The sequence below is a fragment of the Hyla sarda genome, chromosome 11, assembly GCF_029499605.1.
Source record: "Hyla sarda isolate aHylSar1 chromosome 11, aHylSar1.hap1, whole genome shotgun sequence".
In the NCBI taxonomy this organism is placed as follows: Eukaryota; Metazoa; Chordata; class Amphibia; order Anura; family Hylidae; genus Hyla; species Hyla sarda.
The window spans coordinates 101,030,575-101,056,007 of record NC_079199.1 but is presented as its reverse complement, the minus strand read 5'-3'; the positions used below and the strand labels follow the sequence as shown (position 1 = coordinate 101,056,007).

The window sequence follows — 25,433 nt, the reverse complement described above, 5'->3', positions numbered from 1 at the left end:
GTAAAGTTAGACTACAACACGTTAGGTTCTCCTTAGATCTGTACTGGTTAGAGACAAAAGACTGGACACGACGGCATCTACATAAATGGTATCCATAAGTGCCATCTCTGCCGATTGTTTCTTGGCATGAACTCAAAGGCACCTAAAAGTTGGTTTTGGTGGCTCAATATTTTAAACTTGGACTACACCACATTAGGTTCTCATTAGGTCTGTACGGAGACTGGTTAGAGACAAGACACTGGACGCACCTGCAAAATGGGCCTCTTAAAGGGTTACTCCGCTGCCACAGCATTCGGAACGTTTTGCAGCGGCAAGAGGTCGTGACCTCATGGCCAGGCCCCTTGTGATGTCACGCCACGCCCCTCAATGCAAGTCTATGGGAGGGGGTGTGGCGTTTGTTCAGAACGCTGGATGCGGGTGGCAAGAGGTCGTGACATCATGGCCAGGCCCCTTGTGATGCCACGCCCCTCAATGCAAGTCTATGGGAGAGGGCGAGGCATCCGCCACTCCCCTGCCATAGACTTGCATTGAGGGGGCGTGGCGTAACGTCACAAGGGGCGTGGTCGTGACATCACGACTGCTTGCCCACCGCACCCAGCGTTCTAAACGAACGCAGGGTACTGCACAGATAGGGGATCAGATGTCTAGGGGCAGAGTACCCCTTTAATTGCCATCTCTGCCTGGTGTTTCCTGGCACAAACTCAAAGGTATCGAAAAGTTGGCTTTGGTGGCTCGATATTTTTAAGACGCCCCCTCCCATAGACTTGCATTGAGGGGCGTGGCATCACAAGGGGCCTGGCCATGATGTCACGACCTACAGTAGGTTTGGTGCTATACGATGCCCTGTCCAAGTTGAAACACTGGGCGCAATTGCACCCAGTTAATGGCCCACTAAACGCGCCAACATTTGTTTCCGGACTGACCAAGTCAAATAACCCCACTTAACTCTGTTGAATGATTAAAGGGGAACTCCAGTGCAAAACATTTTTTTCATATCAACTGGCTCCAGAAAGTTAAAGAGATTTGTAAATTACTTCTATTAAAAAACCTTAATCCTTCCAGTACTTATCATCTGCTGAAGTTGAGTTGTTCTTTTCTGTCTGACCACAGTGCTCTCTGCTGACACCTCTGTCTGTCTCAGGAACTGTCCAGAGCAGGAGATGTTTGCTATGGTGATTTGTTGCTACTCTGGACAGTACTCGAGACAGACAGGTGTCAGCAGAGAGCACTGTGGTCAGACAGAAAAGAGCAACTCAACTTCAGCAGCTGATAAGTACTGGTAGGATTAAGGTTTTTTTTTCCATAGTAAATAGTCATTTACATATCTGTTAAACTTTCTGGAGCCAGTTGATATGAAAAAAAAATTTTTTCACTGGAATACCCCTTTAAAAGTGTCCAAAGAGGAAAGGAGAATGCCTTATAATCTATTTTCCAGACTCTGATTGGCACTTTGGGGCTCATGATCAAACCTGCTGATATATTTATGGTTCCCTTTTAGAAATATCAGGTTGAAGCATTGGCTTTCCTTTGTCTGATGTTACCGTAGCCGTACAAGATCTTAGGATCAATGAAATTGAGAATGATATATATACTGTCCCTGCTTTACGGGATCTCAGCCAGATTATTGTGTTTTCTGCAGAGCTCAGCACCTACAGACACAGCGGCACTAAGCTGCATTGTCGTAGTCACATGATCCGCATGTCAATTGGTTGTCAAATCTCAAATAATAAAAATAAAATACTTAATTCACGAAAAATGTTGTCCATTTTGTTGTATTATGTTTTGTTGCTAAAGTTTTTTGTCTTTCCCTTCAGCCCTGCAGCCTCGATTCCTCCAGGAGCCAAGTGACCAGACGGTGGTGGCCGGGCAAAGAGTGGTGTTATCATGCGTGGTGCTGAACTACTCGGGGATCGTGCAGTGGACCAAAGATGGATTGGCGCTCGGTCTGGGCAATCTAAAGAGTAAGACCTGAATTTTGTTTTATAAAGAAATATATTTATATATTAAAACTTTTTGTTGGTTGTAAATTCCTCTTCCGGTCTATGCTCCACAGGGCTTGTTATTCAGCTTTCCTAAACTTCTAGTCGGCATATGTGTTGTGGAAAGGACAGGGGTAACTGGGTGATAATGTGAATTATTTACTTTATATTTACTGACTAGAGTACCAGGTCTTCCTACCTAATCCTTGTGTCCTTACATCCTGACCTCATATCCTGTTCTCATATCCCAACCTCATATCCCGTCCTCATATCCCGACTATATATCACGTCCTCATATCCTGTTCTCATATCCCGTCCTCATATCCTGTTCTCATATTCCATCCTCATATCCTGTTCTCATATTCCGTCCTCATATCCTGTCCCCATATACCGACCTCATATCCTGTCCTCATTTCCTGTCCTCATATCCCGTCCTCATATCCCATCCTCATATCCTGTTCTCATATTCCGTCCTCATATCCTGTCCCCATATACCGACCTCATATCCTGTCCTCATAACCCGTCCTCATATCCTGTCCTCATATTCCGTCCTCATTTCCTGTCCTTATATCCTGTCCTCATATCCCGTCCTCATATCCCATCCTCATTTCCTGTCCTGATATCCTAACTTCATATCCCCTCCTCATATGCGGTCCTCATATCCCGACCTCATATCCCGTCCTCATATCCCAACCTCATATCCCGTCCTCAAATCCCGTCCACATATTCTGTCCTCATATCCCGACCTCATATCCCGACCTCATATCCTGTCCTCATATCCTGACCTCATATCCTGTCCTCATATCCCGTCCTCATATCCCGTCCTCATATTCCGTCCTCAAATACCGTCCTCAAATACCGTCCTCATATCCTGTCCTCATATCCTGACCTCATATCCTGTCCTCATATCCTGTTCTCATATCCTGTCCTCATATCCCGACCTCATATCCCGACCTCATATCCTGTCCTCATATCCCGTCCTCATATCCTGTCTAAATATCCTGTCCTCATATCCCGTCCTCATATCCCAACCTCATATCCTGTCCTCATATCCCGACCTCATATCCCGTCCTCATATCCTCTCCTCATATCCTCTCCTCATATCCTGTCCACATATCCCGTCCTCATATCCTCTCCTCATATCCTGTCCTCATATCCCGACCTCATATCCTGTTCTCATATTCCGTCCTCATATCCTGTCCCCATATACCGACCTCATATCCTGTCCTCATTTCCTGTCCTCATATCCCGTCCTCATATCCCATCCTCATATCCTGTTCTCATATTCCGTCCTCATATCCTGTCCCCATATACCGACCTCATATCCTGTCCTCATATCCCGTCCTCATATCCTGTCCTCATATTCCGTCCTCATTTCCTGTCCTTATATCCTGTCCTCATATCCCGTCCTCATATCCCATCCTCATTTCCTGTCCTGATATCCTAACCTCATATCCCCTCCTCATATGCGGTCCTCATATCCCGACCTCATATCCCGACCTCATATCCCGTCCTCAAATCCCGTCCACATATTCTGTCCTCATATCCCGACCTCATATCCCGACCTCATATCCTGTCCTCATATCCTGACCTCATATCCTGTCCTCATATCCCGTCCTCATATCCCGTCCTCATATCCCGTCCTCATATCCCGTCCTCATATTCCGTCCTCAAATACCGTCCTCATATCCTGTCCTCATATCCTGTCCTCATATCCTGTCCTCATATCCTGTCCTCATATCCCGACCTCATATCCTGTCCTCATATCCCGTCCTCATATCCTGTCTAAATATCCCGTCCTCATATCCCGTCCTCATATCCCAACCTCATATCCTGTCCACATATCCCGTCCTCATATCCTCTCCTCATATCCTGTCCTCATATCCCGACCTCATATCCTGTCCACCATATATTTTGCGCAATTATAGAAACCAGTGAGTTGCAGAGATTGGTTTAAGCTTTGTGCTCTGGCATCTGACACTTTGTACGTGTCCTATTTGGTGATGTAGGTTTGCGCAAAAAAAAAAAAAGTAGGCTTTGCGCAAAAAAACACTTCTAAATTTAATTTGCGCAAATAATAAATACAGCTCCACTGCAAAAAGTGGTGTAAGGTGAACCAAACAGTAGACAACTTTGAAAGGTGTTCTACTGACAATTTTGCCAAAAAAATTGTGCAAAATATGCAGGGATATTTAGAAAATTGAAGTGGTGTAAAGCCAATGATAAATGTCCCTCATACAGTACAAACATACATACATACAGTACATACAGTACATACACACATACATACAGTATATACATACACACATACATACTCACAGTATATACATACACACATATATACACACATACATACATACAGTATATACATACACACATACATACATACACACATACATACATACACACATAATACAGTACATACAGTACATACATACATACACACATACATACAGTACATACATAAACACATACATACATACAGTACATACACACATAAATACAGTATATACATACACACATACATACTCACAGTATATACATACACACATATATACACACATACATACATACATACAGTATATACATACACACATACATACATACACACATAATACAGTACATACAATACATACACACACATACATACACACATACATACAGTACATACATACATACACACATACATACACACATAATACAGTACATACAATACATACATACATACAGTACATACACACATACATACAGTACATACATACACACACATACATACATACACACATACATACAGTACATACATAAACACATACATACACACACATACATACACACATACATACAGTACATACATACATACACACATACATACACACATAATACAGTACATACAATACATACATACATACAGTACATACACACATACATACAGTACATACATACACAAACACATACATACAGTACATACATAAACACATACATACACACATACACACACATACATACATACAGTACATACATACATACACACATACATACACACATAATACAGTACATACAATATATACACACATACATAAAGTACATACAATACATATATACATACACACATAGATACACACACACATACATACACACATAATACAGTACATACAATACATACACACACATACATAAAGTAAATACAATACATACAATACATACATACAGTACAAACATACACACATACATACAGTACATACAGTTCATATGTACAAACACACATACATACATATACTTGTCGAGTCATATATATATATGTGTGTGTGTGTGTGTTTTTTTATTAATTTATATAATTTTTCTTCCCATTCAGAGGCCCTCATAGCGCTGCACAGGTTAGAGCCATTAGTGTAGAGGACATGCCTGTTACATGATGTACAGATCATCTCCCTCTCCTCACAAGGCTCCAGTGTTCACCTCATACATCAGCCCCGACCATCCCCATCCATCACTTACTGCCTCTTCTGCCCCCGCCAACTGCTGCTGCTCCACAAAACCGCAGGCAGTAATCTATCCCCCCGGCCCTGCGCCCGCTTCTGCTGACTAACCAAAATACATCCAAATACTTCATTTTGTTGGCGTCCTGTTGACACAGTGATAGATGCCAAGAGCTCTGCAGCTCAGAGGAGGCTCTAAATGGGGAGACCAGATGGGACCCGGGGGGTTAACCCATCTCTGACCCCTCCCTCTCTGCCGTAAATCCACATTTAGCGGCGTGAAGAAAATAATTTAGACTTTTTTTTATATAGATTTATCATTTTAAATGTTTTTTTTATTTTTTTATATATATATTCTGGCTAGTTTTTATAATTAAATTACTGCATTTTGGTTACTTCATAATGTGAAAGTTTTTGCAAAACTACAACTCCCAGCATGCCCGGACAGCCAACGGCTGTCCGGGCATGCTGGGAGTTGTAGTTTTGCAACAGCTGGAGGCGTCCTGGTTCTTGAGTTCTGAGTATTCAATAGAATAAAACGTTTTTGATCAGTCGGGGTCTAAGCATTCAGACCTTGACTGATCAGTAGAATTAGCCAGGAGAACATGTGCAACACTTAACCCGATCTCTCTGGCACATGACTGAAATGGTCTCGTAATGAAAGTCCATCTTGCTCACACAGACTAAATAAGGAAAGGAAGGGGCTGCGGCTGTGTGCTACTCTCTACATCAGTTCTAAGTGTCTGATTGTGGGGGTCCGATGGCTGAGGCACCCCTTGACACTCCCCCAGGCCCCCGACCCCCCACACAACGAGGCCTATCTATTACCTCAGAGTCCCCCTGGCCCCCACCTTCCGAGACGAACAAGGCCACCATCAATCTTGAGAACAAAGTGATTGCGCTGCGCCTGCGCCGATTCAACACTGCCGGCCCCTCACCATTTTTTCTCTGCACAGTCCTGCCCCAGCCACCCAACTGTGCACGTTAACTCCCGCCTTTAGGTATATGTGGCTGCCGCAGTTCCTGTGCTCGGCCAGATAGCCAGAGTGCCGCTGTGCAGGGAAGAACTGTGAAGGGGCCGCAATGTTGAATCGGCGCAGGCGCAGCGCAATCACTTAGTTCTCAGGATCGATGGTGGCCCCACACTTTTACTTCCGCTGATCATAAAATGATGTCTAGACATATGCAGATGCTTCCTGAGATTTATCATAACTTGTATTTCGTTCATGTAAATCTCTGCTTGTTCTGTGCTTAGGGGTCCAGTGGGTGTTTAAAGGGGTGCTCCGGTGGTAAACCTTTTTTTTTAAATTTTTTTTTTTTTTTTTGCTTAAATCAACTGGTGCCTGAAAGTTATACAGATTTGTAAATTACTTCTATTTAAAATTCTTAATCCTTCCAGTACATATCAGCTGCTGTATTATTATAATTTTTTTCTGTCTGACCACAGTGCTCTCTGCTGACACCTCTGTCCATGTCAGGAACTGTCCAGAGCAGGAGCAAATCCCCATAGCAAACCTCTCCTGCTCTGGACAGTTGATTTAAAAAAAAAAAAAAAATTTCCACCGGAGTACCCCTTTAAGTGCCATCAATTTAATGGGAGTTTCGAAATACACATATTGGTGGCCTAGATTTTGGAGAAGCCCTCACTAAGTGATTGGCAGGGGTGCTGACACCTTCATAGGTCAGATCTACATGTGACCAGGACCGGAAGGAGATAAGTAGTGGCCCCTGGTATTTCACCTCTTCGTCCGTGTTACGACACCCACTCACCCACTTTAGTTCACCCATTAGCCGGAGTTTCTTCACCCATCAACATTGGGAACCGAGCTGTAGGAATAAGGCACAACCACTACACAGTGGCACCTGCTTCTGGTCCCATTCATAGCGTAGATCAGTGGTTCCCAACCAGGGTGCCTCCAGCTGTTGCAAAACTACAACTCCAAGCATGCCCGGACAGTATGCTGTGAGTTGTCGTTTTGCAACATCTGGAGGTCCACAGTTTGGAGACCACTAGTCTATCCTAAGGACAAGCCATTAACCCCTTAAGGACTCAGGGTTTTTCCGTTTTTGCACTTTCGTTTTTTCCTCCTTACCTTTTAAAAATCATAACCCTTTCAATTTTCCACCTAAAAATCTATATTATGGCTTATTTTTTGCGTCGCCAATTCTACTTTGCAGTGACATCAGTCATTTTACCCAAAAATGCACGGCGAAACGGAAAAAAAAATCATTGTGCGACAAAATCGAAAAAAAAACGCCATTTTGTAACTTTTGGGGGCTTCTGTTTCTACGTAGTAAATTTTTTGGTAAAAATGACACCTTATCATTATTCTGTAGGTCCATACGGTTAAAATGATCCCCTACTTATATAGGTTTGATTTTGTCGCACTTCTGGAAAAAATCATAACTACATGCAGGAAAATTTATACGTTTAAAAATGTCATCTTCTGACCCCTATAACTTTTTTATTTTTCCACGTACGGGGCGGTATGAGGGCTCATTTTTTGCGCCGTGATCTGAAGTTTTTATCGCTATGATTTTTGTTTTGATCGGACTTTTTGATCACTTTTTATTCATTTTTTTAATGGTATAAAAAGTGACCAAAATACGCTTTTTTGGACTTTGGAATTTTTTTGCGCGTACGCCATTGACCGTGCGGTTAAATTAATGATATATTTTTATAGTTCGGACATTTTTTTTTTTTTTTACACTGTTTTATTTTTTTTATGGGAAAAGGGGGGTGATTCAAACTTTTATTAGGGAAGGGGTTAAATGACCTTTATTAACACTTTTTTTTTACATTTTTTTTGCAGTGTTATAGGTCCTATAGGGACCTATAACACTGCACACACTGATCTCTTATACTGATCATTGTTATCCCATAGGGACCTATAACACTGCACACATTGATCTCTTATACTGATCATTGTTATCCCATAGGGACCTATAACACTGCACACACTGATCTCTTATACTGATCATTGTTATCCCATAGGGACCTATAACACTGCACACACTGATCTCTTATACTGATCATTGTTATCCCATAGGGACCTATAACACTGCACACACTGATCTCCTATGCTGATCACTGGCGTGTATTAACACGCCTGTGATCAGCATTATCGGCGCTTGACTGCTCCTGCCTGGATCTCAGGCACGGAGCAGTCATTCGTCGATCGGACACCGAGGAGGCAGGTAAGGGCCCTCCCGGTGTCCGGTCAGCTGTTCGGGACGCCGCGATTTCACCGCGGCGGTCCCGAACAGCCCGACTGAGCAGCCGGGTCACTTTCAGTTTCACTTTAGAAGCGACGGTCAGCTTTGACCGCCGCTTCTAAAGGGTTAATACCGCACATCGCCGCGATCGGCGATGTGCGGTATTAGCCGCGGGTCCCGGCCGTTGATGAGCGCCGGGACCAACGCGATATGATGCAGGATCGCGGCGCGATCCCGCTTCATATCGCGGGAGTCGGCGCAGGACCTAAATATACGTCCTGCGTCGTTAAGGGATTAAAGGGTTATTCCACGAAAAAAAAAACTTTTTTTTCTATATATCAACTGGCTCCAGAAAGTTAAACAGATTTGTATATTACTTCTATTAAAAAATATATTAAAAAAATCTTAATCCTTCCAATAATTATCAGCTGCTGAAGTTGAGTTGTTCTTTTCTGTCTGACAACAGTGCTCTCTGCTGACATCTCTGCCTGTCTCGGGAACTGCACAGAGTAGAAGAGGATTGCTATGGGGATTTGCTTCTAAACTGGGCGGTTCCCGAGACAGGTGTCATCAGAGAGCACTTAGACAGAAAAGAACAACTCAACTTCAGCAGCTCATAAGTACTGAAAGGATTAAGATTTTTTTTTAATAGAGGTAATTTGCAAATCTGTTTAATTTTCTCGAGCCAGTAGATATATATATAAAAATTCTGGATAACCCCTTTAATTATAAAAACTAGCCAGAATATATGAAAATGATGCAGGTTTTCAACAGCTGGAGGCACCCTTGTTGGGAAACACTGACATAGGCGGAAAAAAGGGGAGATCAATGTCCGACCTCATACACAAACACTTCTCATACTGCGTCATTTCCAAATACACAACCACAAAAAAGCGGTCCTACACGATGACACGCGCTCTGCGGAGATACGTGAGCTCATAGTCATCAGGTCATGTGATCAGCAGACAGGTAGAGCGGCATTTCTTTACCAGTCTTTGCCTTTTATGTTACTCAGCCTTGTGTAGGTGCATATGTAGGCCGGGGGGAAGAAATTCTCACACCCTACTCTTCATATAAAATATCTTTCCCACATAAAAGAGATGCAAAGGCGTCACCCTGACGTGGGGTCGCTCTGATGCCACGTAACTCCAATATGTGAGTCATGTGACTGTGGATTCTGCATACAATGGCCCCATTAACGTGGAAGTCGCCCACGTACAATAGGGACTGCCTTTTTATGTGGGAAGGACCAATATTTATTAAAAATTCACCCTATGATTAAATTGTTCCCTTTTATCTATCTCTTTGACCATTGAAAATTTCTAAAAGTGCAACGGAAGTGACTGCAGGTAACCTCGATGCCAACTAAAAGGGGGTCACTGGGTTAGAAAAAACATTGACATCTACTTTATTAGGGTTTCCTAAGTAAGGAGAAAGGGAATAATATTATATGATAAAAGTCCGCTGTTCACGATCCTCGTCGTTTAGACAGAATAGGGATCTACAGCCAAAGGATAGGGATAAGATGTCTAATTGAGGGGGTCTCGTCACTGGGGACCCCCGCGATCTCGGCTGCGGCACCCCAGACATCCGGTGCATGGAGCGAACTTTGCTCAGTGACGGAGGACTGGTGATGCGGGGCAGAGGCTCGTGACGTCACGGCCACGCCCCCTCAATGCAAGTCTACGGGAGGGGGCGTCACACCCCCTCCTATAGACTTGCATTGAGGGGTCCGTGACGCTCCCTCCTATAGACTTGCATTGAGGGGTCCGTGACGCCCCCTCCTATAGACTTGCATTGAGGGGTCCGTGACGCTCCCTCCTATAGACTTGCATTGAGGGGTCCGTGACGCCCCCTCCCATAGACATGCATTGAGGGGTCCGTGACGCCCCCTCCTATAGACTTGCATTGAGGGGTCCGTGACGCTCCCTCCCATAGACTTGCATTGAGGGGTCCGTGACGCTCCCTCCTATAGACTTGCATTTAGGGGTCCATGACGCTCCCTCCCATAGACTTGCATTGTGGGGTCCGTGACGCCCCCTCCCATAGACTTGCATTGTGGGGTCCGTGACGCCCCCTCCCATAGACATGCATTGAGGGGTCCGTGACGCTCCCTCCTATAGACTTGCATTGAGGGGTCCGTGACGCTCCCTCCCATAGACTTGCATTGAGGGGTCCGTGACGCTCCCTCCCATAGACTTGCATTGAGGGGTCCGTGACGCCCCCTCCTATAGACTTGCATTGAGGGGTCCGTGACGCCCCCTCCCATAGACATGCATTGAGGGGTCCGTGACGCCCCCTCCTATAGACTTGCATTGAGGGGTCCGTGACGCTCCCTCCCATAGACTTGCATTGAGGGGTCCGTGACGCTCCCTCCTATAGACTTGCATTTAGGGGTCCGTGACGCTCCCTCCCATAGACTTGCATTGTGCGGTCCGTGACGCCCCCTCCCATAGACTTGCATTGTGGGGTCCGTGACGCCCCCTCCCATAGACATGCATTGAGGGGTCCGTGACGCTCCCTCCTATAGACTTGCATTGAGGGGTCCGTGACGCTCCCTCCCATAGACTTGCATTGAGGGGTCCGTGACGCTCCCTCCCATAGACTTGCATTGAGGGGTCCGTGACGCCCCCTCCTATAGACTTGCATTGAGGGGTCCGTGACGCTCCCTCCTATAGACTTGCATTGAGGGGTCCGTGACGCCCCCTCCCATAGACTTGCATTGAGGGGTCCGTGACGCTCCCTCCTATAGACTTGCATTGTGGGGTCCGTGACGCCCCCTCCCATAGACTTGCATTGTGGGGTCCGTGACGCCCCCTCCCATAGACATGCATTGAGGGGTCCGTGACGCTCCCTCCTATAGACTTGCATTGAGGGGTCCGTGACGCTCCCTCCCATAGACTTGCATTGAGGGGTCCGTGACGCTCCCTCCCATAGACTTGCATTGAGGGGTCCGTGACGCCCCCTCCTATAGACTTGCATTGAGGGGTCCGTGACGCCCCCTCCCATAGACATGCATTGAGGGGTCCGTGACGCCCCCTCCTATAGACTTGCATTGAGGGGTCCGTGACGCTCCCTCCCATAGACTTGCATTGAGGGGTCCGTGACGCTCCCTCCTATAGACTTGCATTTAGGGGTCCGTGACGCTCCCTCCCATAGACTTGCATTGTGCGGTCCGTGACGCCCCCTCCCATAGACTTGCATTGTGGGGTCCGTGACGCCCCCTCCCATAGACATGCATTGAGGGGTCCGTGACGCTCCCTCCTATAGACTTGCATTGAGGGGTCCGTGACGCTCCCTCCCATAGACTTGCATTTAGGGGTCCGTGACGCTCCCTCCTATAGACTTGCATTGAGGGGTCCGTGACGCTCCCTCCCATAGACTTGCATTGAGGGGTCCGTGACGCCCTCTCCCATAGACTTGCATTGAGGGGTCCGTGACGCCCCCTCCCATAGACTTGCATTGAGGGGTCCGTGACGCCCCCTCCCATAGACTTGCATTGAGGGGTCCGTGACGCCCCCTCCCATAGACTTGCATTGAGGGGTCCGTGACGCCCCCTCCCATAGACTTGCATTGAGGGGTCCGTGACGCCCCCTCCCATAGACTTGCATTGAGGGGTCCGTGACACCCCCTCCCATAGACTTACATTGAGAGGTCCGTGACGTTCCCTCCCATAGACTTGCATTGAGGGGTCCGTGACGCCCCCTCCCATAGACTTGCATTGAGGGGTCCGTGACGCCACCTCCCATAGACTTACACTGAGGGGTCCGTGACGCTCCCTCCCATAGACTTGCATTGAGGGGTTCGTGACGCTCCCTCCCATAGACTTGCATTGAGGGGTCCGTGGCGCTCCCTCCCATAGACTTACACTGAGGGGTCCGTGACGCTCCCTCCCATAGACTTGCATTGAGGGGTTCGTGACGCTCCCTCCCATAGACCTGCATTGAGGGGTCCGTGACGCTCCCTCCCATAGACTTGCATTGAGGGGTCCGTGACGCTCCCTCCCATAGACTTGCATTGAGGGGTTCGTGACGCTCCCATAGACCTGCATTGAGGGGTCCGTGACGCTCCCTCCCATAGACTTGCATTGAGGGGTCCGTGACGCCCCCTCCTATAGACTTGCATTGAGGGGTCCGTGACGCTCCCTCCCATAGACTTGCATTGAGGGGTCCGTGACACCCCCTCCCATAGACTTGCATTGAGGGGTCCGTGGCGCTCCCTCCCATAGACTTGCATTGAGGGGGCGTGGCCGTGACGTCATGAGCCTCCGGCGCTACACCCGATGCTCTAAAACAGTGGTCTTCAACCTGCCTGGAATACCCCTTTAATTTTCTATTTTTACCTACCAAGGCCCAGTTCTAAAACGCCTTGTTGGAGTAAAATACTGACTTTAAAGTATCAGGCAAAAAACATATCTCCTATGCGAAGGGAGGGGGGTGGGCAGGTCCAAGCGCTAGGGCCCCCACGATCTCCTGTTTGGAGCCCCGACTCTCCTATACAGTGGCGACTCACGACCCCCTCCATAGAGCTATATAGAGGCGATACGTTTTTTTACATGATACTTGTAAAAAGCTACCAAGAGAGATCTGCATTGTAAATCTTTTCTTCCCAGAATTCCCAGGGGAGCATGAGCAGCTTAGACGTTTCCACTGGTCAGTATTAGGGTTCACACTACGGACTGTGAACGGAATTCCATTCTGGCGGCAGCGCGGCATTGCGCCGTCACCATTGATGGCTATGCAGTGTTCGCGAACGTCCGCGCAAACAATGAACATGTTCTTTGTTTGCGTGGAACAATTTCAGCGGTTCGCCGCTGAAATTCTGCAGTGAGAACGGGTCTCGCGGAAACCCATTCACACTGATGTTGATGTTCTCAGCTCATGGAATTCCGCGGGAATTACGTAGTGTGAACATACCCTTATGCTCTCCCTCAAGGGGAAACATTATCTGCTTCAAACATGCCCGGTAAGGTGCCATCAGCTGCTACATTTGGGCACAGAATGGATGTAGAGGTGGATGACCTCCTATTGATCCTCTATTCCAGTGGTCTTCAACCTGCGGACCTCCAGATGTTGCAAAACTACAACTCTCAGCATGCCTTCACCCAGCATGTAATAAACCCTCAGAAGCTGCAGCAGCATCTAGGACATTATAGAGCAGTACTGGGCAGTGTAAGCTGTGAATCCAGTTCTGGGGGTGAGAGATACTCTGGCAGTTCTGGGGGTGAGATATAACTTACTAAATTAGTGTTTCCCAACCAGGGTGCCTCCAGCTGTTGCAAAACTACAACTCCCAGCATGCCCGGACAGCCTTCACCCAGCATGTAATAAGCCCTCAGAAGCCGCAGCAGCATCTAGGACATTATAGAGAAGTACTGGGCAGTGTAAGCTGTGAATCCAGTTCTGGGCATGAGAGATACTCTGGCAGTTCTGGGGGTGAGATATAACTTAGTAAATGAGTGTTTCACAATCAGGGTGCCTCCAGCTGTTGCAAAACTACAACTCCCAGCATGCCCGGACAGCCGTTGGCTGTCCGGGCATGCTGGGAGTTGTAGTTTTGCAACATCTGGAGGTCCGCAGGTTGAACTTTTTTTTATACATCAACTGGCTCCAGAAAATTAAACAGATTTGTAAATTACTTCTAGTAAAAAAAAATCTTAATCCTTTCAGTACTTATGAGCTGATGAAGTTGAGTTGTTCTTTTCAAAAGTGCTCTCTGATGACACCTGTCTCGGGAACCGCCCAGTTTAGAAGCAAATACCCTCTTCGACTCTGTGCAGTTCCCGAGACAAGCAGAGATGTCAGCAGAGAGCACTGTTGCCAGACAGAAAAGAACAACTCAACTTCAGCAGCTGATAATTATTAGAAGGATTAAGATTTTTTAATAGAAGTCATTTACAAATTTGTTTAACTTTCTGGAGCCAGTTGAGATATATATATATATATTAGTTTTTTTTCCTGGAATACCCCTTTAAGCCACCACACTTTATAAAGACTAAGACTGTAGACTTGGCTGGTGAGATGGCGCAAGATCCATGGCTGTAGTTTGCAGCGATCAGTCAGCCGCAGCCTGTTCTTCATCATCCACGTAATATCAGTGACAATGAGCTTTTAGCTGCTCTAAAATGACACCCCGCAAATACGAAAAAATCTGTCTCCCTGCTGTCTCCGGAAAAAAAATACGTCTCGTAGACTTAGGCTAATCTAGCATAACACTGCCACCTAAGGGCACACCTAGGAACTACAGATATCAATGGCATCGGGGAAAGTCACGTCCAGACTGGCAGAAGTGTCTGGTCCATAAGCTGCCATATGCATATAGGCCAGAAGATTATAGTAAGTCCTTCCTGCGCCATATTGTACGTATAACCGTGTAAGCCCAGCATTCCCCTTTCCTATTGGCCGAAAATTAAATATCTTCTCTCTCTCTTTTTTTTTTTTTTTTACAGTCTGGCCGCGCTATCAAGTTGTTGGAAACCCGGAGTCTGGGCAATACAACCTGGAAATTACCAACGCCAGCATTTACGATGACGCCAATTTCGAGTGCCAAGCTACCGAGGCCGCCTTGAGATCCAAAGGAGCTAAACTGACCGTGTTAAGTAAGGATTTCGGAGATGTCCTCATTTCCGTGATGGAGCGCCGTCGTATTTACTGCAATTAAATCAATTGTGGGAGTGCTGGGAGTATAGACGGTAGGGAGAGTAGACGTCTCGCTTACTATGAATTAAAGGGGTACTCCGGTGGAAAACTTTTTTTTTTTTTTTTTATCAACTGGGGCCAGAAAGTTAAACAGATTTATAAATTACTTCTATTATTTAAAAAAATCTTAATCCTTCCAGTACTTATTAGCTGCTGAATACTACAGAGGAAATTCTTTTCTTTTTGGAACACAGAAGAGCTTTCGGCTGACACCATGACCACAGTGCTCTCTGCTGACATCATGACCACAGTGCTCTCTGCTGACACCTCTGTCCATTTTAAGAACTGTCCAGAGTAGGAGAAAATCCCCAAAGAAAACATATGCTGCTCTGGACAGTTCCTAAAATGGACAGAGATGTCAGCAGAGAGCACTGTGGTCATGATGTCAGCAGATAGCTCTATGTTCCAAAAAGAAAAGAATTTCCTCTGTGGTATTAAGCAGCTAATAAGTACTGGAAGGATTTTAAAAAAATTAATAGAAGTCATTTACAAATCTGTTTAACTTTCTGGCACCATTTGATTAAAAAATAAAAAAGTTTTCCACCGGAGTACCCCTTTAAGGCGTCAGTAGTATTTTGGTGCCGTCAGACATTAGCCGGCTGATCTCAGATGAAGTTTTGATCGGCTGAGTTGTATTTTTTTTTTTTCCGGTAGTTATTGTTTCAATCTAGATAATCTGGTGCCGAAAAAGGTTTCGTCGCCAGCATAAAGTCGATTTACGAGGGTAAAGAACCAGGACTATGCACACCCTGAACAGTAAAAAAATTGCTCGTACGTGGGCAGAGCTGTCCGAGATGGAAATATATAGAATATTGTGAAGAAAACTAGCTTCCTGTCATATTAGAGCTCTTTAGGTGACTGGGAAAGCTGAGTGGCACTCAGTACAGAAAGCATGGCTCATAGTACTTTCCCAGTCTCTTGAAGAGAATATTTGTCATGTAAAGCAGCCATATTGAAGATCTTCAGGAGACTGGGAAAGCTGGGTGGCACGCATACTTCGTGCCACCCAGCTTTCCCAGTCTCCTAAAGATCTCCAATATGACTGCTTTATCAGACAGATATTCCCTACCCCATCACTCTTCTCTCAGCCCTTAATAAACCTTCTCTCCCCTGGCCCGTCCCCTCTCCCTGACCCCAGAACTAACTATTCTCTGCATCTGCCTGCAGGACAGTTGAATCATATTTTACCTTCACGTTGCTGGAGCAGCAGGATGTTTCCAACTAAAGGGGAATCTCTGCAGCTCATGAGGGGAAACTATGATATAACTGTTCGGGCTATATATATATATGTATATTTGATAGGACAAAGGTGGACCTCAAGAAAACCACCATATGTATAGGATTTACTTTAATTGAACTGATGGGTCTCTTTCGCAAGAGGTTCTGCAGCAGTTGAGGTTCTGGCCCTTTAAGGGGAATTTTCTATGTCTTCTGCTAGTCACTGGTACTGAACTGTGATGCTTTCTCACACCTAAAATGGCTTTGTGTTTACACAGTGGGTGCAGCTCCCACCCCACCTCGCCAGGTCGTCTTGTTCGGTGCGATCCAGAACATGCCGCGGCCTGTACGGTGACAATTAGCAGTCAGCCAGGCAGCGAGGCTTCCAAGTGCTTGCCCTCCCAGTAACAATATAAAGGATGGAGAGCGCAACAAAGACTCCATTGTCCAAGGTTTCTCCTCTGTGAAATCTCTGGATTTTTTTCCCTTTCACCTATTTCAATGTACACAGCTTCCTGCAGACACAAGTCTTATTACCGACACCTCAAGGCCCCATGTGCTAGTAATAGAGGGATATATAGTTCTCTGCTAGAACCACTGGAATACCAAAGGCTCCATTCTTCAGTGTAAAACTATTATTAATTGTACAATATCATATTGTTTATATCCATGTACTGCACTTTCCTAATAAAAAATGAGAAGTAAGGCTATGTTCACATAGCAGATTTCATCATATACAGTATTGCATTTAGTGCAGTTCTTTTTCCAAACAAAATGCTGAACATCTTAGCTTTACTACTATAATACTATTATAATACTACTCATATGTACAAGAATATAACTCCTATAATACTGCTCCTATATAAAAGAATATAACTACTATAATACTGCTCCTATATACAAGAATATAACTACTATAATACTGCTCCTATATACAAGAATATAACTACTATAATACTGCTCCTATATACAAGAATATAACTACTATAATACTGCCTCCTATATACAAGAATATAACTACTATAATACTGCTCCTATATACAAGAATATAACTACTATAATACTGCTCCTATATACAAGAATATAACTACTATAATACTGTTCCTATATACAAGAATATATCTACTATAATACTGCTCCTATATACAAGAATATAACTACTATAATACTGCTCCTATCTACAAGAATATAACTACTATAATACTGCCTCCTATATACAAGAATATAACTACTATAATACTGCTCCTATATACAAGAATATAACTACTATAATACTGCTCCTATATACAAGAATATAACTACTATAATACTGCTCCTATATACAAGAATATAACTACTATAATACTGCTCCTATATACAAGAATATAACTACTATAATACTGCTCCTATATACAAGAATATAACTACTATAATACTGCCTCTATGTACAAGAATATAACTACTATAATACTGCCCCTATATTCAAGAATATAACTACTATAATACTGCTCCTATATACAAGAATATAACTACTATAATACTGCTCCTATATACAAGAATATAACTACTATAATACTGCTCCTATATACAAGAATATAACTACTATAATACTGCCTCTATGTACAAGAATATAACTACTATAATACTGCTCCTATATACAAGAATATAACTACTATAATACTGCTCCTATATACAAGAATATAACTACTATAATACTGCCTCCTATATACAAGAATATAACTACTATAATACTGCTCCTATATACAAGAATATAACTACTATAATACTGCTCCTATATACAAGAATATAACTACTATAATACTGTTCCTATATACAAGAATATATCTACTATAATACTGCTCCTATATACAAGAATATAACTACTATAATACTGCTCCTATCTACAAGAATATAACTACTATAATACTGCCTCCTATATACAAGAATATAACTACTATAATACTGCTCCTATATACAAGAATATAACTACTATAATACTGCTCCTATATACAAGAATATAACTACTATAATACTGCTCCTATATACAAGAATATAACTACTATAATACTGCTCCTATATACAAGAATATAACTACTATAATACTGCTCCTATATACAAGAATATAACTACTATAATACTGCCTCTATGTACAAGAATATAACTACTATAATACTGCCCCTATATTCAAGAATATAACTACTATAATACTGCCCCCTATATACAAGAATATAACTACTATAATACTGCTCCTATATACAAGAATATAACTACTATAATACTGCTCCTATATACAAGAATATAACTACTATAATACTGCTCCTATATACAAGAATATAACTACTATAATACTGCCTCTATGTACAAGAATATAACTACTATAATACTGCTCCTATATACAAGAATATAACTACTATAATACTGCTCCCTATATACAAGAATATAACTACTATAATACTGCTCCTATATACAAGAATATAACTGCTATAATATCGCTCCTATATACAAGAATATAACTACTATAATACTGCCTCCTATATACAAGAATATAACTACTATAATACTGCCCCCTATATACAAGAATATAACTACTATAATACTGCTTCTATATACAAGAATATAACTACTATAATACTGCTCCTATATACAAGAATATAACTACTATAATACTGCTCCTATATACAAGAATATAACTACTATAATACTGCCTCTATGTACAAGAATATAACTACTATAATACTGCCCCTATGTACAAGAATATAACTACTATAATACTGCCTCTATGTACAAGAATATAACTACTATAATACTGCCCCTATATACAAGAATATAACTACTATAATACTGCTCCTATATACAAGAATATAACTACTATAATACTGCCTCCTATATACAAGAATATAACTACTATAATACTGCTCCTATATACAAGAATATAACTACTATAATACTGCTCCTATATACAAGAATATAACTACTATAATACTGCCTCCTATGTGCAGGTATATAACTACTATAATGAGTTATTTTATTATATTACTTCTTTCTTATACTGATGTGTATTCTCTGTATTTCCAGTTCCTCCAGAAGACCCTGTTATTGAAGACGGCTCAAATGAAATCCTTCTCAGAGCCGGGACCCCAACTAACCTCACCTGCCGAGCTGAAAACGCCAAACCTGCAGCCACCATAGAATGGTACCGAGACGGGAATCCACAGGAGGGCGCTGTGACCAGCACGGTGAGCACCATGGCTCTGTACTGTATAGGCTGGGTCTTCCCTGGTGAAAGCCTTTGTTCTTCTTCCTGCCCTATCGGTTTGATTCAGTCCTGCGGCAGACGTGCCAACCCTGGAAAAAGCGCCGTAGATTTTGATGTGTACTGCCGAGCCGACATGAAAGGTCTTTGTGGAAGTATCTGTCTTTAGTTCTTCCAAAGAGAGACATCTGAGGTGACCAGAGCCGAGGGTTGAACCCTGTAACAATACCTTCTATATCCGACAGGAAACCTTGGCCACCTCCATGTAAACCGAGGAAGGTTCTGTCACGCCTTACTCATCAGCCAAGAGAACGTACATTATAGATCTACGGTACTGGATTTCATATAGATGTTCATATATAGAACAGGAAGTCGAGTGTCCACTACTGTCACCGTCATGGTAATATTAGGCTGGGATCCCCAAAACCAGGGATCTCACCTTAGTGCCTCCAAATCTGTCAGGGCCCTTTTGAGGGGAAAGGGAGAAATAGGGACAGGATCAAAGTAACTAGGGACTTTAGAGGGGTACTCCGCTGTAAGACATCTTATCCCCTATCTAAACAAACACCGGGTTCCTGCAGCAGTGGTCATGATGTCACGGCCACGCCCTCTTGTGACGTCACCCCACACCTCTCCATTGATGTCTATGGGAGGGGGCGTGTCGATAGACACGCCCCCTCCCATAGACATGAATGGAGGGGTGTGGTGTGACATCACGAGGGGGCATGGCCATGACATCACGATCACGGTCTCCGAGCGTTCTGAACAAAATGTTCAGAGGATAAGTCCAACCACTGGGACCCCGCGAACTCCAGAACTGAGCCCTGAGCGCTCTGGCCCCCACATTCCAAGACTTAAAGGGGTACTCTGGTGGAAAACTTTTTGTTTTTGTTTTTTTTAAATCAACTGATGCCAGAAAGTTAAACAGATTTGTAAAGGACTTCTATTAAAAAATCTTAATCCTTCTAGTACTTATTAGCTGCTGAATACTACAGAGAAAATTATTTTCTCTTTGGAACACAGAGCTCTCTGCTGACATCACGAGGACAGTGCTCTCTGCTGACATCTCTGTCCATTTTAGGAACTGACCAGAGCAGCATATGTTTGCTATGGGGATTTTCTCCAACTCTGGACTGTTCCTAAAATGGACAGAGATGTCAGCAGAGAGCACTGTGGTCATGACGTCAGCAGAGAGCTCTGTGTTCCAAACAGAAAAGAATTTCCCCTGTAGTAGGATTAAGATTTTGTAATAGAGGTAATTTACACATCTGATTAACTTTCTGGCGCCAGTTGATTTAAAGGGGTACTCCACTGTAAGACATCTTATCCCTTATCCAAGGGAAAGGGCATAAGGTGTCTGATCGCAGGGGTCCTGCTGCTGGGGCCACCCGTGATCTCCTGCAGCACCCGGGTTCCTGCAGCAGTGGTCGTGATGTCACGGCCATGCCCCCTCGTGACGTCAAGCCACACCCCTCCGTTCATGTCTATGGGAGGGGGCGTGTCGATAGATAATATAATGCCCCAATCATGCTTCCCTAACATATAATGCCCCCATAATGCTCCCAGACAGTCCCCCAGATAGATATGACTCCATCACTGATGGGGGTAATATCTATCTGGGGCCTGTCTACCTACTGGGGAGCCCTGATGATCAGGTCGGGGTTCCCAATAGGTGTACAGGCCCCCAGATAGATGTTACCCCCGGCAGGTAGGGCTCCTATTTAAACAATTATGCCCCCTTAGAAGATAGGTTAGCCCCTGGTGATTAGCAGGTCCTCCCTTATTAGGCAAGTTAATGAGCCTTCTTTGCGGGGATGCGCGCGTTAGGTAACGTCATCACACGTGCCGCGCAGGAGGTCAGCATCCCGGCGTCCTGCACTGCGGATGCGATGACGTGCCCAATCACGCGCATCCCTCCAGGAAGGCTCGTTATAAACTGCAGCAGGGAGATATAGGTATAGTAGCGGTGTGTGCCGTCGTGTGTGAAGTCTTCCGGCATTTAGCGTTGCTTGCCCGAGGTAGGGCTAAATGCCTGAAGAAACCCCCTGCCCAGTGCCCGGGCCGCAAAATGTTGTTCTGCTGGGATCTGCTACTGGTGTTAGCTGTAGATCAGGGGTCTCAAACTCCCGGCCCGCGTGCCGGGGGTTTGAGACCCCTGATCTACAGCTAACACCAGCAGCAGATCCCAGAGAAAGCCCAGATATTAAAGTAGAACATCATTAATACACTTCACACGTCTGACAGCTGCGGAAAACATCCACTCCTGCCCCCTCCTGGCTGAATCACTGAAATGAAACTGAAAGGTCAACGCCGACCAACAACTTCGAACACCATCACTAGAGACCCGCGTCAGTCTTCCCCTGAGAAAGCCCAGATATTAAAGTCGAGCATCATTAATACACTTCATACATCTGACAGCTATGGGATGCTTTAGTATTATCAACCAGTAGCCAGAACATATACGGAGGGGGGGGGATGTCTCTTTGGCCAATGGCTCTGTAAAATGTGTGGTGAGGACAAACAGTAAGACTCCCATAAATCACCGTTATCTGTGATGAAGAGGCGGTATAATGGGGTAGGTCTCAGATCTGGACAGGTGCCAATATTCGAGCTAAACCAGAGCATCCCCGGTCAGATTCAATGTCTATTTTCGCTTATTTATACAATAATATATCATTGGCCGACGCATTTCGCGAGCTCATCCTTCATCAGAGGCACATTTCCATTCATGCGTGAACCACGGAAAAAAAACAATGTTTTATTTTATAAAAATTTTTTTTTGTATAGGAATAAAAGAACTTAATTGACATTTTGAGATTTTTCTTCAGTTTTTTTTTTTTTTGCACGCTGGGACTAGTAGTACATGTTATGCTGAACTTGTAGTGTGTATCGGTGGGCATCATGGTCCGGTGTACAAGGAGCTGGACAGATTAATATATAGTGGCTGGGAACTTGTATTTTATCCATTTACATCCCTGCTCTTTCTATGGTTAGGAGTCAAGTGGGCGGTGCTCATATAGGGAAGGCCGTCAATCACTGATTAGGCCCACCCACTGGACTCTTAAGCATAAAAAGAGCAAGGATGCAAATTTAAAAATTAGAAGCTATACTGGATATTTTCCTTCTACTGCAGGTAGATCAGACACCATGTTCAACATGACAGGTTCCCGTTAACCCCTGAACCGATAACCGATGAAATACACTTACCTCATGGGGTGGGCGAGGGAGTATGGAATGGGCTCGGGAGCCAGGCTGGCATCGTACCTGGCAGGTGCCATCTGTTAACTGCCAGTAATGATGGGCATCATAGTCTCTCACTTAACTGTTTAGATGCCGGGATCAATGGTAATCATGCCATCTAAACTGTTTTAAGATGCGTTAATGTTGGTGAAATGGGGGCCGTTGGGTTGTCAGGGAAGCTCAAGGCCTTAGCTAGGCCTCTGCATTTGCCGTGACTCGCCCTCCCAACCATTGTGCCTCCAGCTGTTGCAAAACTACAACTTCCAGCATGCCCGGACAGCCAACGACTCACAAGGGGGGCATGGTCGTGATGTCACAAAGTTTGCTCCATGCACCGGATGACTGGGGGTGCCGCAGCAGAGATCGCGAGGGGGCCCTGCGGCAGGACCCCCACGATCAGACATCTTATCCCCTATCTTTTGAATAGGAGATAAGATGTCTAGGGGTGGAGTACCCCTTAAAGGGTCTTAGATCGTGAGGAGAATAAAAAAAAAAAAACATAAGCCAAAAATCTAACTTTAGGAACATTTTGGGGGGTCAGGAATGGGTTAAAGAACAACTGTCTGCCAAACAACAGTAAGCCTAACCGATGGAACTTAATTGTCTTTTTGTTTTATTTTTTTAAAGGTAAATGATATAGGTCGACGCGTTTCAGGTCCACAATCTTTATCGCAGTCCTATCATACAGCGAATGCTTTAGTCAATAATGTGATTTTTATTCCAACATAATAACGTAGACATTCTAATGTAATGACATCCTGCTGCAGATGTTCTTCATTCTGCATGCTGGGACTAATAGTACGACAGATTGGAAGGCGTTGCGTCGTGCGGAGGTTGTCATCATAAAATACTTATGGCCGTTGCATTATCCTTGATGTCTCCCTACAGATGGTCCTGTCGGATGGAAAACGTGAGACAACGACCAGTTACCTGCTGATCATCCCCACTGATCAAGACATAGGCCGCGTATTTACCTGTAAGACGTCCAACTACGCCATTCCAACCGGGAAGGAGACATCGGTCAAACTGGACGTTCACCGTGAGTCCGACTTTTATCTAGTCCATCCTTAAAAAATCGCTTCACTTTATTTCTCGAGACTGTGCCACACCCCCTTTTAATGTCATGCCACGCCCCCTCCATTCATGTCGATGGGAGGGGGCGTGTCGGCAGTCACGCCCCCTCCCATCGACATGAATGGAGGGGGCGTGGCGTGATGCCATGTCTAAAGTCCAGTTTTCCAAGACATCTATGGTCGGAATACCCCTTTAATTCTCGATTACTTCAATGGGAGACCTTAAAAGCCTAACGCCACAAACTACGCTGCTTCCCAAACTCCAATTTAAAGGGGTACTCCAAAGGGGAAAAAATTGATTCCAATCAACTGGTGCCATGAAGTTATACAGATTTTTTAATTACTTCTGTATAATAATCTTAATCTTTCCAGTACTTATCAGCTGCTGTATGCTCCACAGGAAGTTTTGTAGTTCTTTCCAGTCTGTCCACTGTGCTCTCTACTGACACCTCTGTCCGTGTCAGGAACTGTCCAGAGAGAGGAACAAATCCCCATAGCAAACCTCTCCTGCTCCAAGCAGTTGCTAATTTATTGAAAAATGCACTAAACAACGCGTTTCATGTGCATTTACCTGAGTCTTTTTGGTGCGGTTTTCAATGAATCAGTAACTAGGATACCAAGTTCACAAATGTGTAAAAAGTTGCTGATTTATGGAAAACAGCACCAAACAACGCAATTTGAGTCTGAACAAAACTCTTCATAAGAAAAGTGCATTCGAAACGCATTGTCTGGTGCAGTTTCCCGTAAATTAGCAATTAGGATACCAGAAACTCCACAAATGTGTAAAAAAAAACAACTTGCTGACTGATTGAGAAACGCACCACGCGTTTCAAGTCTGAACTAAAGTCTTCGTCTGGCAAGTGCAACTGAAACGCGTTATTTTGTGCATTTTTCAGTTAATCAGCAATTGGGATACCAAGTCACAAATGGGTTTAAAAAAAAAAAAAACACTTGCTGATTTATTAAAAAATGTTCCAAACAACGCATTTCGGATCTGAACAAAAGTCTTTGTTTGGAAAGTGCAATTAAAGGCGTACTCTAGGATTGGAAAACTTATCATCTATCCTAAGGATAGGGGGTAAGTTTCAGATCGCTGGGGGTCTGACCGCTGGGACCCATCGTGATCTCCTGTACGGGGTCTCGACTCTCCGGCCAGATAGGTTGACACGCCCCCTCAATACAGCGCTATGGCAGAGCCAGAGATTCCTGAAGGCAGTGCTCCGGCTCGCCCATAGAGTTGTACTGGGGGGTCGTGTCAGCCACCGCTTTGTGCGGTGGTCGACATGCCCCCTTCCTATGAA

The 25,433-nt window shown here is 44.4% G+C and overlaps 1 protein-coding gene across 3 annotated transcripts in view; it reads left to right on the top strand.

The window, feature by feature from the left end:
- KIRREL1 (kirre like nephrin family adhesion molecule 1) overlaps positions 1-25,433 on the top strand; it is a 330,948-nt gene that overhangs the window by 263,985 nt on the left and 41,530 nt on the right. For all 3 annotated transcript variants that reach the window (XM_056545964.1, XM_056545965.1, XM_056545966.1), the window contains 4 exons: positions 1,815-1,961; positions 15,120-15,269; positions 19,642-19,802; positions 23,948-24,098. In XM_056545964.1, the coding sequence (XP_056401939.1) occupies positions 1,815-1,961; positions 15,120-15,269; positions 19,642-19,802; positions 23,948-24,098 (609 nt within the window). The remainder of the gene's footprint in view (positions 1-1,814; positions 1,962-15,119; positions 15,270-19,641; positions 19,803-23,947; positions 24,099-25,433) is intronic.